The sequence below is a fragment of the Tyto alba genome, unplaced genomic scaffold (assembly GCF_018691265.1).
Source record: "Tyto alba isolate M040663 unplaced genomic scaffold, T.alba_DEE_v4.0 Super-Scaffold_6, whole genome shotgun sequence".
NCBI lineage: Eukaryota > Metazoa > Chordata > Aves > Strigiformes > Tytonidae > Tyto > Tyto alba.
In genome coordinates this window covers 30,275,643-30,291,136 of record NW_024881327.1, presented here as the reverse complement: position 1 = coordinate 30,291,136, position 15,494 = coordinate 30,275,643, and the positions used below count along the sequence as shown (strand labels likewise).

Sequence of the window (15,494 nt, the reverse complement as noted above, 5' to 3'; positions counted from 1 at the left end):
CACAACCATCAGTTTCTGCACATTCTTCTAAGACTTTATCCCTCCAGTTGTTACCTTTAGCATTGCATTCATTTCTATAAAAAGTTTTCACATGCAATCACATTAAAAATTTTGAAGAAGCATTACCACACCTTCATACTTTGGTAAAGTGCACTGAATTTTGTCACAGAAAAATTAACTAGTCTAACTTAATATTTAAATGTGCTTTTGTTTCTCCTCTCACATACTCATTGAAAGCACATCCTGTAGCAAAGTTCGGCCTTGTCCAGAGGGTAAAACTGCACTGACTTCTCCATGGACTGTACTGTATGACTTGGGATAGCCCAGAAAGAGGCACCTACATTTGGGCAGAGTTAGCTGCAAACTTTCCAAAGAAACGTTTGATTGCAACATAACAAATCTGAATGTTGTTTTTTATTACTCTTGAGCAAGATAAGGAATGTAACTGCGTATCTGAAAAATGTGACTGTCCAAATCTGCACAAAATCCAATATGCAGTATCTCATCTCATCTAGGGATTAATGCAGCTGGGGGTGGGGAAGGAAAAAAAAAAAAAAAAGGAAGGTGGATTAGCTGATTGTCCTGAAAATTACAAATGACTGCAGACAAAATACAGGTTGACTGTAAGGATGACTGATTCTTAGAAAGGCAGTATTTGGCAAGTCTACACTGAGAATGACTCCCTCATGTTCTTTTAGCTAATGAGATGACAAACTGAAAGACAGTTCATCAACAGATAGTAAAGAGAAACAAATAGCTAAAGGCCCAAACAAATATCTCCTCAGTCACCACAGCACTAAAGTGATGTCTCATTACAGAAAATAGACAGATATGTATAAACTCTTCTCAAATTCAAAACAAAACAGTTTCTCTCCAAACCAGAGCATGATTAAAATCTTGTTGACAGGTATGTTTGTATTAAACTAAAGGACTGCCAACATCATACAGAAAATATATTTTATTTGGTTCTTCAATACAGCTTCAAAGATTTCTTTCAGTGAAGTTGTGTTGTTTTTTTTCCCCTAGACAGACTCACCAGAGCTAAAAAAAAAAAAAAAACCAAACATCCCACATAAACAAAAAACAAACCAACAAAAACCCAAACAGAAAAAAACCCACCCCACCTCCCAAAGAACCAAACACCAAATCAGCCTAGAAAATAAACATGTATTGATAGAATGAAGAATTATTAATAATAAATAAATAATCAATCTGGTAGGAGAAAAAAAAAAGGTCTGGATTGGCCATGCTCTAGAGGATGCAGAAGAAAAAACTAATTTTAAATAGATGAAATACATGTTTTTAAGGAATAACCTTGATAGTAAAAATGTGAAGAAAAGAATTTACTAAATAGCACTGGTTAGAAAGTTAAGAAAAAGAACTACAGCTTGATGCCATAGGTGGTCTGAGCAAAATGTGACACCACATTGCTAGTGAAAATCTGGATGTACTAGAGAAGAGGCACATTGGCACATACACAGAGAACAATGTACAATAAAGCCACTTTACTGATAATGGAGGTACAAATTAATATAATTTAGATGCCGAGGTAGACTACTTCATGTCTAGGAACTGGTATATTTATCTTTTTTTTTATTGCAGTATTGTCTTACACAAACAAAAAACAAAAACAGAAACAAAAACAAAACTGAAAAGAAATAGAATACATTATCCAAAATACATTTCAGCTCCTTTACAAAGGCAAACTTCCATTATGTCATAGCAGAGAATGACTAGTATTCAGTTGCTTTGCATGGACATAAAAGTATTGTTATTTTATGTTCTCTAATAGAAAATAAACTGTGCTTTTCAAGCTATGGTGCTTCTGATTTACATACCTAAGGACAAACAATTAATATAATCACAGAATTTCCTAGGAGACCTGTTCATGAAAGAACATAATTACCACAGTCAAACTGTGCTAGGCAGAGCAGACAAAAGAACTTTCTGGTTGTTTCGTTGGGGTTTGGTTTTGGTGGGGTTTTTTTGTGTGTTTTTTTTTGTTGTTGTTGTTTTTTGTTTTGTTTTTTGTTTTGTGTTTTTTTGTTGTTGTTGTTTTGCTTTTTTTTGTTTGTTTGTTTTTGTTTGTTTGTTTGTTTTGTTTTTGTTGTTTTTTTGTTTTGTTTTTTAAACTACCATGGTCAAGCAGTAGTTTAAGTTCTGTTGTTGCAGGAAACAAACAGTTAAACCAGACCAAAATACTGACCCAAAGTATGATACTGAGCACTGACTACAGCATATTATTTGCTCAATCATGATGGCCAAGCACCAGTAAGGACTGGCCACCAGTCCTCTAAGATACACTAAATATGCAGTACAACCCAGTATTTACACCAAATTTACCTCCCTCTTTATCAGAGCCTTGCTTAATAATCTCCTTCATTAGGCAAAATTACATGATTAAGCTAACAGTGTTAATGCTAGAGGATCATATTCACTTTTGTCTACACCAAGTAGTCACAACACAGTGTTCAGTTGTACAAGGTTTACCACATCTTTGCATTCTCAGAGCAATGCCCACCATAGTTAATAGCATCATCCAGCATCTGACATACACATCTCCACTCCTATTTCCACTCCTGAACTCTATTGCCATTAACTGATTAGAAACAACTTAGAACAGCGTATTTTCAAAAGGACTATTTTTCTTTTGTTATGAATCAGAGGCCTCCCTTCCTATTAGCAGTTTTAACAAACCATCATTTAGTTGCTGCCAGTAAAAATGAGCTGATAGAACGATATTCCCATCTCATGGTCATGACAGAAGGAACGAAAACTGACCTCAAATGATAGATACCTTCATATACCCGTTGGTGAGATTTCACAGGTAAATGACAGTGGCTCTGGCTTAAGTTGCTCCTGCACTATACATTTCCATGAATCCTCCCCTCTTTATGTAGCCAAAGGAATAATCCCTCCTTTTATGTGATAATTTAATTACGTATATTTAATAATCATGGATGGAGCTGCCTTAATTTTGCCATTTTTTAAATTAATAAATGAACAAAGAGACACATACTTGGTAATCAGAGTACCACTCATTTACTGTAGCTCGTAATTGAAACTGACGGTTCTCCATACAATTTTCAATAAGAAGCACAAGTTTTAGCAAGGGAATTTTCTTGGTCAATGCAAGGCAATACCAGCCTGCATCTCACTTTCCCTGATTTCACAGCTAAGGGAGTTGTGTTTATTCTCCTTTCAACTTTATTTAGCCATTATGGTTGATGTACTTCAAAAGCTCAACTGCAGACCCAGTGACCAGATAATTCACACAATGAAACCAGAAGGACAGCAGCAGTGACAGTTCACAAAGCTGACTGTCAGGGGTGAAAATCGCTGAAAAACCTGTTGAAATACCTGTGAGACGGGCTAAGACAACATCTACATGACAGCAGCAGTCCCCTAGCAAGGGCTCACATAAGACTTCTCCAGGAAGGTGGGGGGGCAGGGGGTGTCATTTATAAGTGAGTTAAAAGGATGCTGAACTCTGCAAAGGGCAGAATGATGATGGAACTCATAAAAAAATATGGTGCACTAAAAACAACAAAAAAAAAAACCCACAACAATCCAAAAAAAAAGTACTACACTTCAAGTAATAATGAGGTTTTATTAAAAGAAAAGTTTAAGGGGGAAGGAGACAGAGGGGGGAAACGGAAGAACCAAGGAGGTGGAGGGAGTATGACTGGCGAGCTGAGGTAAGCAGCAAGTCACCACAGAAGTCTTGGGAAAGCCTTCTCCACCCCCTCCTCCTTTTTTTTTCCCCCCCCAAAAAATTAAAAAGAAAAACCCCAAACATCAAAACAACCAGCAACCCACAGGCCATAAAATACAATGTTTTCCTATTACATTTGCTTGAAAATACTTTATTTCTGTTTCAGTACAGAGTTCCTGAGGTGGCAAATAAGCAGAATCTCTTGATACTGAATAATCTAGACACAGATTATAATGAAGAGCACCAAGTAACTCTCAAAGGAAATTTTCAATCCTCTGTTACAAGGCTGGGGGGGTGGGGAAAAAAAGCAGTCGTGATAGCTAAAGTGTTTAGAGAGATAAACAACAAGCAAAAGGCAATGAAAATTATTATTATATTGGTATACTACTATAATGTTTTACTTTGCAGACCTTGTGTGCAGGAATGAGGTTAATCAAAATAGAATCCAGCAGCTCCTGAGTTACTCCATCGCCTTCCATGATGATAGAACTCATCAAATCCAGCATATGCATTTGTACCTTCTGGTTGTGGCTATTACTAAGATGATAAAGAATATTATCAATACTAAATTTTCAGACCCTGACAAATATTAACAGTACTGTTAAGAAACAATGTCCAACCCTGTACATCTTGCCTTCCCTTACACTCTCCACATCTCAAAACTCAGAAACTCAGAATGTGCCTTTTCTCCCTGATAGAAAGCTTAAATAAACCTAGAACACCCTAGCTTTGCTTTAAGAAGTGAAACAAATCAAAAATGAAGAAAATAACAACCATGGAAATACAAATGTAGCTAAATCAGTAAGAATGAAGTATACTGTTGCAACATGGACAAGAAATTTTAAAATACATCTACTTTCAGACACACCCCCCTTCATATTGTCTGTAATTCGCATTCATTTGCTTTCCCTGTATCTCCTCGCTTAGAGGAATAACGCCTTACTCTATTCAGACATATTTATTTGTAGAGTATGCAAGGATTCAGTCTACCCCCAAAACTGATGATATTTTGACAGTTTAATATAATTGAAGCAATTCAACTTACTTGATAACTGAAAAAAGAGTCCTAAAAAGCTGAATAAAAATTTCATTGCAATCTTCCAACTCAAAGCAGATGTTGTAAGATTTAACCCAAGCTAAATTCTAAAACAAAAATAGGATATTCAGGATATTACAACTTCACATTAAGTCACATAAATATATTCATGTTAGTTACTTTTTTTCTATTTAAGGAAAAGTATTATACAATAGATTGTAAATCCTCTGGGGAAAGAGACTGGATATTTGCTTTGCCTATAAAGAGATCTTAATACAAAGGGGATTTGCAATATACATCCAGAAAAAAACTAAATCCAGAATAATCTGATTTCTTATGTGTAAAAGCAGATTGACAGAAATTGCTAATATAGTAAGTCCATGTTTCTAGACTTTTTTCTTCATTATATGAAATAATACAGTTTTAAACATCAAGAAAAGATTTACAAACAAGATAATTTCCCTCACACTTCCTGTTAAGAGTAGGTTTTTCTCATGTTTTTAAACCAAAATCTTATATTCCTTCTCCCATCATCAATATAAGCAGATTTGCATTTTAATCAGTATTTGAAATTCCTTCTTGATGAGGTAACATAACCTTCAGGGTGCATGATATGAAAAACAATGTATAGAACTGTAAGATAAAGGCTAAACTTTAATAAATACCAATCTTTTTAATGTGTCCTCAACTACAGGCTGTATGAACTTGTTAAATGCAAACTGAATTAAGTACTAAAAGAAGTAATTCATTGAACGTTAATGAGTCTGGTGTGATTTACAGAATAAAAGAAATTTTCCAGGCATACTGGCACATCTGGAGAAAGACTGATTACATTTCTTAGGCTTACAGAGCAAATACCATCTAATGAAAGTTATAATTATTGTGTTACCTCTAACAAGTAAAAGTATCTGTTAAATTGAGGGCTCTTCGTGTCCTCCAAGCCTTTTAATTGTCTTGTAATAAACAAGAATATGTCCTGTCAAAAAACGATAAAGTGTTTACAAGCTTGATTCAGCAGAGAATAAAAATACAACCCTTTCGTTAGTAGTGACATCTACCCACGTTTACAAACCCGTGACATGAAAACATTAAATTGTCTTTTTTAGGCACTGACAGAAAGCTATTACCAACAAAGATACTGGATATCTAGCACTTCTTTACACACCTCCAAACCTTAAAGTACTACACTGACTCAGGACGGGGTTGGGGGGGGGGGTCATGTTCCTCAGTAAGAGAATGAGGTAGGAAGAAAGCTTTTATTTTATAAAGCATTTTTACCTTAAGTTTGTCATGGGAAGTATATGGAGCTTCAGGAGCATAGATACGAAAGATATCAGCCAAGCAACATGCTACTAGGAGGCGCACATCTTTATTGGGATTCCTGAGGAAGAATTCAGATGCAAGGTGCAAGGCTAATGGGAGATACTGCTGCTTCTCATCCTCCGAGTCCTGGTCCATATCCATGAAGGTTTTTACCACCATCTGAAAAATAGGAAAAAAACCATTCAAGTTCTTTCTGCTTTTATTCCTAATTGCTTAACAATACTTTCTAAAAGGATGCAGTGCTATCAATACATGTTCCACTGTATAATCACAGTACTGTAATTTTTTTGTTAGGACAAACATCAAAAAAAGAAAAGTGTCTATCTGATACTTAAAGGCTTATTGAACTTGGTATTTTAAATTACGACACTGAAAAATGCTTTGCAGCTCTGCTTATTTTGCCAATCTTAACCTGAGGTACAACACAGAAACTGCTCCACGCCAACGAGGTTGGAATAAGGACTTGCCTCGTTATAGACAGTAACAAAGGGCTGCAAGCCATCTGGCCTAGCGTATAGGCCGTGGTATAATGCAGCTGCTTTAAGAGCTATGCCAAGACTTGAGAGGAGCCTATGAGGCCAGCCTTATGCTCTGCCTGTACCAAGGCACAAGAGCTCAAATACTTGACATATGCACAATCCTTTTATCTGGTTTAAACAAACTAGATACCAGCTAAGAATTTAATTGCTCGTATGTCCAACACTGCAGACCTATTCTTTCTGTATACTCAAAACTGCATCTATAGCCTTACCTACATAATGGAAAAAATCAACTACGTGGTTACCTTGTTTCTTCTAGTGCAGCTAAGAACTACTATTTCCTACAAAATGCCAACAAATTTGTTTATTTTTAATTTTTATACAACTACAGTTAATTGAAACTTCTCAACATAATGATTTAGCAAAACTGAAAGTGAAAATTTAATTTGAAGAAATAAAAAGTTGCAGGTTCTGGAACAGTGTTTGTTAAAAGGACGAGGATGACTTCGAGGATATCAGCACAGAATTGGGAGATGTGTCACAGATTCTTAGTATGATGTCAGTCAAATTGGCCTTTATGTCCCATTCCTACTTGTCACCTGAACATCCTTATGAGCTAAAATTGTGAAGGACAGCCATATTGCATACCCATACAATTTAGTATACCCATTACATACACAGTACACACATTAAAGAGATGTAAGAGAAAACACAGAATGATAAAAGTTGATGGGTCAAATTTAGTTCTAGAATACTAATAGTGAAGCACATGAGGAGATTGATCTCACACAGTTAATAAACATATCTTTTAGTCTTGCCTCAATTCTTCCGTTATTGTGTCATTTAAATGATACTAAAGTTGTTTCTCTGTTATTAAGCATGTCCCTGCTTTCAACATGAAAACATTGTCTTTCAGTTTTACCTCCTCCCTGAGTTTTAAAAACCTGTTTTAAACTCAGATCTTACAAATTAAAATAAATGTTTGATGGCAGCCTTTCCTGAAGTATGTTACTTAAAACTCCTCCTCAATTTCTGTAAATTTACATTTCTTCATGAAGCAAATTATAGAGGGGGAAAAAAAAAAAAATCAAGAAACAGAGAGAAAAAAACAAACAAACAGAAAAAATAGAAGAGAACTTTACAGCCAGCCCATACAAATCCTAACCTTTATTGGCCCGTTTCCCTAAAAATATTAATTCTTAAGCTATTTTGAAGTACTACCTGGAAGGACAAAACCATCCTTCCACTGACAGCACAGGTCTGTCTGTTAAGTGTCACACATGAACTGTCCTTCCTAGATACCAGAACTAAAAGAACAGGTAACATATTCTTCAAAAGCTACCAGATTCTCTCAACGAGGAAGGTTTAAAACAAAACAAACACCCAAAACCCACCACACCAAACCAAAAACCAACATGACGCAAAGCCAAAAAAAACCACATCTGCTGGTGGCAGAACAAGGAATAATGGCCTTGACTTGCTGTATGGGATTCAGATAGCTATTGCTGAATGCTTTAAGAACAGGGTAGAAAGGAATAGAAGATCTGTGGATGCTACCCTGGAGACTGATGATAAGCTGTATCTGTACGATATAAACTTATACCACTACAGTTCCTTCCAGATAACCCATACAATCATAGAAAGGTTTGGGTTGGAAAGGACCTTAAGGATCATCCAAGTTCCAACCCCCTGCCATGGGCAGGAACACCTTCCCACTGGACCAAGTTGATCAAAACCCCGTCCAACCTGGCCTTGAACACTTCTGCGGAAGGGGCAACCTCTTCCTGTGCGTCACCACCCTCACAGTAAAGAATTTCTTCCTTTCACCTAACCTAAATCTACCCTCTTTCAGTTTAAAACCACTACCCCTCATCCTATCACTACACTCCCTGATGAAGAGTCCCTCCCCATCTTTCCTGTAGCCCCCTTTAATCACTGGAAGGCCATTCTAAGGTCTCCCTGCAGCCTTCTCTTCTCCAGGCTGAACAACCCCAACTCTCTCAGCCTGTCTTCAGAAAGAAGGTGCTCCAGATCCCCTGACCATCTTCATGGTCTCCTCTGGATCCGCTTGAGCAGGTCCATATCCTTACACTGGGAGGCTCCAGAGCTGAATGCAGTACGCCAGGTGGGGTGTCACAAGAGGGGAGCAGAGGGGGAGAATCACCTTCCTTGATCTGCTAGCTATACTTCTTTTGATACAGCCCAGGATACAGCTGGCTTTCTGGGCTGCAGACGCACATTGTTGGCTCACAGTCAGTTTTCCATCTGCCAATACCCCCCAAGTCCTTGTCGTCAGGGCTGTTCTCAATCCACCCATAGCCTAGCCTGTATTTGTGCATGGCATTGCCCCAACCCATGCACAGGCCCACCTCTCAAGCCTGTCAAGGTCCCTCTGGATGGCATCCCTTCCCTCAGCATGTTGACCACACCACACAGCTTGGTGTCATTAGTGAACTTGCTGAGGATGCACTCAATCCCACTGTCCATGTTGCCAAAGATGATAAACAGTGCCAGTCCCAAGACTGGCCCCTGAGAAACACCACTTGTCACCATTCTCCACCCAGACATGGAGCTGTTGACCACAACTCTTTCTGAGTGTGACCAGCCAGCCAATTCATAATCCTCAGAGTGGTCCATCAGTCAAATCCATGTCTCCGTGTGTCTCCAAATTAGAGACAAGGATGTTAAACAGGACAGTGTCAAAAGCTGTGAACAAATTCAGGTAGATGACATACGTCAGTTGCTCTTACCTTATCCACCAGTTCTGTAACCCCATCACAGAAGGCCACCAGATCTGTCACACACGATGTGCCCTTAGTGAAGCCATGTTGGCTGTCATCAATCACCTCCTTATTTTCCATGTGCCCTAGCTTATTTTCCAGGAGGATATGCTCCATGATCTTGCCAGGCCCAGAGGTGAGACTGACTGGCCTGTAGTTTCCCAGGTCCTTCATATTTCATTTTTTAAAAATGGGGGGCTGTGTTTCCCCTTTTCCAGTCAGCAGGAACTTCACCAGACTGCCACAACTTCTCAAATACGATGGAGAGTGGCTTAGCCATATAAGCAACCTTTTGATCTTTCCCATAAGCCCCATCTCCTTCCTTCCTATGTGTATCATAAGCTTTATAACCAGAATATCCTCCTAGATTCAGATCTCTCTTCAAGTTCTCGTATTTATATGACAATGTGCATAAATCTTGCATATATCCATTCTCCAATATGCCAAAAACAGACAAGGTAAGGCAACATGGTGCTGTGAAAACTCTCACAACTTTCTGGGATTAAAGTAATTAAACTTGTCTTTGGCACTGTCTTGCCTGTTCAAAAACATCAGCCTTACAGATTTTGATATGTTGCTCTTGTATTCAGAAGGAACTGCCAGCAAATATCCATAAAACCTCATTCTATTTCCCCGCAAAGCACTCCTTGGTATTTCTTTTCTATTACAAAACAACACTTGGGCAGTAATTGGGCCATTGGCAAACCGCAACTGCTATTTAATGTACTGACCTATGTTTCCTTCATTGTTTCCTTGTAGTTCCATATCTGCTTGTATTTGTGTGCTGTCTTTTGTTTTATAATAAAGTCTCTGGTGTGTGACATTCTGTTTATGGCACATACAAAAAATGAACAGAATACCATCTCGATCTTTATCTAGGATCCCAGGTACCAAAGCAATACAAATAATATGTATGGGGTACACAAAATATATAGTATAAAGCAAATAATGAACAAACTACACAGGGCTATATCATGGCTGAAAGCATGATGTAAATTCTTGCTAGTAGCAGGACACATACAAGATTTACGAAAAAGGAAATTAATAAAGACTTGCATTTAAGTACAGTCCATAAACTTGCTGGACTCCGTCGTTATAGTTCAATTAAATAATTCTATACATTTCTTGAATCCATGCAATTAACTATATCTGAAATCCTACACCCTGGGAGTAGTCTCTATAGCCAAGCAACTGATTAAGGTATTACACAACAGAATTATTTCCAAATGCCTGCTAATCTACATATGAGATTGTTAAAATACAAGAAAAAAAAGTCCAGACATTAAATACAACATACGCTTGGCTCTTCATACTCTCTAGAAATCCAAGAACTTGCTTGGAATTTCACCAGTTATAGTACTGGTGTTCTTGCCCACAGCTGAAAAATTAGTTATCAAACAACAACCAAGAGAGCAACTAAAGACTTTAGAAGTACAGGACACTGTATGTTTGATGAACTCACTTATTCATAATAGAATTGCATATCCTTTAGCACAACACACTGATCAACAACAGTTCCACAACTTCCTGGGGTACTCCTGTCTTTTCCTCTGCAGCCATCCGTTGTCTGGTTTCCCCTACAACAGGAACTACCTTCCCTTCCTCCCCCCATGTTTATAACACATCTAATGCAAAGTCTTGGCCTAGGACTGTAGTTCACAAATACGTCCACAATACAATGAAACTAAACGACAACATACTGCAAGTTATTTTCTGTGTTTAGGTCTGACAAAGGAAAGTTACTTCTAATCACCTCAGATTGTTATTACTTGGGACAGACAGAATCAACAGAAATATTTACATCTAAAGTTCAGCATATTTAACCAGCCCTTCCCAAAAATATTTATTGAATTGTATTGTAGACATAGTTCCCACTCTCTGCACATTTCCTATAACTCCATTACGTTTCCTGTTACAAATGATGTGCTTTCTCAAAGGATTTTTTTTTAAAAAAAAGGCAAAGCAGTATGCAAGTTGAATGATGCCTAATAAATATCGAGAACATCCTATGAAACACTGCTCATAAATGGTTCAGAAATATTTACATAGTTAAAATTTTTTAGCCATACCACTGCAATACTGATATTGTGACAGCTACATTTTGATCTATTAAAAGAATCTGCTATTGAAACTGAAACCTTGAAATAAACTCTACATATACAAAAAGCTACATATACAAAAAGACTAAAGGTCCTAATAATTTAAGGTATTAAATTATTTTAAATGCGAATTGGAAAACACTCATGTAACTGGTGATATATTTAAGTGCAACAATGAGGGAATATGAAAAAAGTAAACATAAAAAAATTTCAAGGCTGTGGTAAATATTTAATTGAACCAGAGGGAAAAAAAATAAAATTGCAGAGAGGAGACATGAAGTGCTACTGCCAGATTTTAGTACAATTATTTTTTCCAAGAATTTGCATGTTAAGAAAATCTTCTTTACTACAGTTATTCATATAATAGGTATTCTATCAAAGAAAATATACATACATGGTGTCATCTGATCCATCCTAACTACCCTTGTTCTTATTGCAAAAACAGGCTAAATTAAACAAAACCTCACTCCATTTCCTCTTTGTATTAAGGTTTTAATTTTAGGTCTAAAACGAGTTTCAATTTCCCAAAGTTTTGATTCAACCATTACATCAATATTTCTCTAGTAGAATGAAGTAGTTACTTCAGAGTTAGGTATTAATTATTATCATGCTAAGCCAGTTTTATTCCAGGAAAAGGTGATTAAACCATAACAGGAACTCACTACTTTTTCAAATTACAGCACTATTGTCTAACTGAAGTCTTGCTGTACAGTCAGAACAAACCTAGCTAGAGCACTAATGTTCATTTATATAAGACCCTACAGACTTAGTAGCTTCCAGCACAGAAAATTGTTAATGTCCTCTGTGCAAAAAGCTGGAGACAGAACAGTATTATTTAAATGTATTAATGTAACACCATCCATTTTCTTCCAAACAATTAAGCACTCAATTTAAACACGAACTGCTAGCAAATGTAAACAAAATACAGCTATTCACATTTACAATTAAATTCATTCTGCATTGCTTTTGATTTAATGCATCTCCATTAAGTTATCACACACTGGTACTTTAGTCACCTTGCAAAAATAAGTGTTTAAAACTATTCTAGAAATTTTCATTATTGCCATTTTTACCACAGCACCTTGAAATTCTGAGACCAAGATTTTACTCTCCCAGGCTCTGCAAACTTGTAAGTGAAATGCTCTGATTAAAACACTGGAGATGGTACAGAAATGCAAACACCTTCATTCAAAGTAGGGAGAACAACAGTTAAATTAAGACTGCTAAGTCACTCTTAGCACATTATGAACATATTGAAAAATAAGTAATTTAAAGTTTTTAGGGAGGCGTTCATCTGACTGCATAAAAACACACACTGTGCGAGCCAGTCACTCTGGGCTACCCTTTCACCCGTTGGAGAGAAATGCACAGACCACGACTGAATTCAAGCACAGATATCTATGATGACGTCTACAGACTTCAGCTCAGCTTTGCCCTGGAATTCTCTGTGCTGGCCATGAAAACAGCTCCATGTGACTAGATGCCTGAAAAGAGGTGAGATGAACCCTACTTGCTGCTTCTTCTGAGACTGTCAGCCTTTTACTTGCATTGAAACATACACCAGAGGTTGCCAAAGCGTTGTTCACAGTCTGCCCACACCTCATATGCAGTTTACACGCGGCCTGTTTTCAAAGACAGTAAATCAGCATGGTAGCTTGCCCTTAAGTGACTCAGCTGCATGTGGCTCTTGTGCAAGACCTACGCCTTGGACGGGAATGCTAACTTTTGCTGTGCAGATCCTGGTTTGCGTTTATTGACCATATACATTTAGGTGCATGGTTTGTTGGATCAGGAAGCTCAGCTACTGCTGAAACACACTGATGATTCCAGTATTATAGGGCAGAGAGCTATATAAACACAAAGAGAGGACGGGGTAATCAGTAGACAGAGAAAAGACAAAATAGTATTTGCAGAGAGGAAGAAGGTGGCAGATCTAGAAAAGCCTTGCTGTGGTTGGCAGGACAAACACAAACCTCAAAGATAGTCACAGAATGGGGAAGGTGTGTGCAGGTTGCATTTGTTTTACTGTTCTTACATCAGCTTATTCGTAGTGTTCCAAAGTAGTAACATTTAACCACTGTTGTCTTGAAAAAAGGCCAGGGAAAGATGTTCTGTATTTAAAAATTCACCTTGCAATCATCAGAAGAAGAAATTTAACAACTGAGAGAATCTGATACCATTTATTGTTATAGGAATAATATTAGAAGTTAACTTCAGTATTAAGATTAAATACAAAAAATATTTGGAGGTAAAACTTCCTCAAATTGGTATGAGCCCAGCTGACTCTTCAAGAGCTTGGACAGCTCAGGGAGTGATGCCAAGAGAAGACTGAAATCAAAGTACACTCAAATGCTGGGATTTTCAACTCTGCCATCAGAGCGTTTTTACTTTTTTTCCCTTCACATGGTTTAAGCAGTACTATGGGTGACCCTTGTCTTTAGCTATTAAGAGTAAATTATGTTCTTTGGCTACGACCTGATGGTAAAACATAGCAAAATCCACAGACATGCATGTCTGGAAAAAAATACTTCTACATGATGCAGATTTAAGATAAGAAGTCTGGGTATTCCTCAGATATAGTCCTATCCATCAGCCAGAACCACCAAACAAACATGGAAAAATGGAAATCACTGTGTGGATAGAAACAAAAATAAAAGATCTCAAATATGCAAATCAGGAGGACCAGATGATTGTTATTTCAGAATCTTTAAATACCTGACAAATTAAATCACGAGCTTAGCAGCACAGGTTTTGTTTGCTTTTCTTTAAAACAAAGAAAACAACCCCCCCAAAAAAACAACAAACCAAACCAAACAAGCCAAAAAAGACAAAAACCTATACACTAACACCCAAACAAGGATGATACCAACTGTCCAGAAATTAGCAAATGTTAACAGAATAATCAAGAAAGGAGATCCTGCCAACACATCCAACAGGCTGACATCAACAGAATTTTATAATACAAACCTAATTTGGAAAGGCTAAATAAACACAGAAGTTAAGAAAAACAGGGTAACACATAAAAAGGGAATTACTTTGCTAACCCGATAAACTTCCTTTGATAAAATAATCAGCTCTCCAGACAGGGAAGAACATGACAGGCAATTTGTCTGAGTGTCAAGAATAGCATTACACTAAGCCACATGGAAATTGAGGACATTGGAAGAGATGAAGCTTGGCCTGACATTATCTCCCCAGGCCCTTCCTAAAGTGTTAAACTGAAAGGACCTTTTGGACCTGAATTAATTTATTGGTAGAGAACAGTGTTATAGAATCACAGAATGGTTTGGGTTGGAAGGGACTTTAATGATCATCCAGCTCCAACCCCCTGCCATGGGCAGGGACACCTTCCACCAGACCAGGTTGCTCAAAGCCCCGTCCAGCCTGGCCTTGAGCCCTGCCAGGGAGGGGGCAGCCACAGCTGCTCTGGGCACCCTGGGCCACTGGCTCACCACCCTTACGGTAAAGAATCTTTTCCTCATATCTAATCTAAATCTACCCTCTTTCAGTTTAAAACCATTACCCCTCATCCCATCACTACATACCCTTATATATACACATGTCCCTCCCCATCTTCTCTGTAGCTCCCTTCAAACACTGGCAGGCCACTATAAGGTCCCCCCGGAGCCTTCTCTTCTCCAGGCTGAACACCCCCAACTCTCTCAGCCTGTCCTCACAAGGGAGGTGCCCCAGCCCCCTGATCATCTTTGTGGCCTCCTCTGGACCCACTCGAGCAGGTCCATGTCCTTCTTATGTTGGGGGGCCCAGAGCTGGATACAGCACTCCAGGTGGGGTCTCACCAGAGCAGAGTAGAGGGGGAGAATCACCTCAAACTGCTGGCCACCCTTCTTTTGATGCAGCTCAGGGTAGGGTTGGCTTTCTGCGCTGCGAGTGCACATTACTGCCCCAATTTTCTATTTCCATAAACAACTGTGGTACAAGAAGTAGGACTGAAGCATAACAACAGTTGTTAAGGACTGGCAGTAGAAGACAGGGTATTATATGAGAAGAACAGAGATACCAAAAATTAATCATTAGTAAATGGTCATATGCTTAGTGCTT

General features: G+C 38.0%; 1 protein-coding gene across 2 annotated transcripts in view; it reads right to left on the bottom strand.

Annotated features, from left to right (window-relative positions):
* PDS5A (PDS5 cohesin associated factor A) overlaps positions 1–15,494 on the bottom strand; it is an 86,198-nt gene that overhangs the window by 45,081 nt on the left and 25,623 nt on the right. For both annotated transcript variants that reach the window (XM_032999288.2, XM_032999286.2), the window contains exons 3-6: positions 6,030–6,233; positions 5,641–5,727; positions 4,761–4,858; positions 4,126–4,252 (exon numbers count right to left, since the gene is read on the bottom strand). In XM_032999288.2, the coding sequence (XP_032855179.2) occupies positions 4,126–4,252; positions 4,761–4,858; positions 5,641–5,727; positions 6,030–6,233 (516 nt within the window). The remainder of the gene's footprint in view (positions 1–4,125; positions 4,253–4,760; positions 4,859–5,640; positions 5,728–6,029; positions 6,234–15,494) is intronic.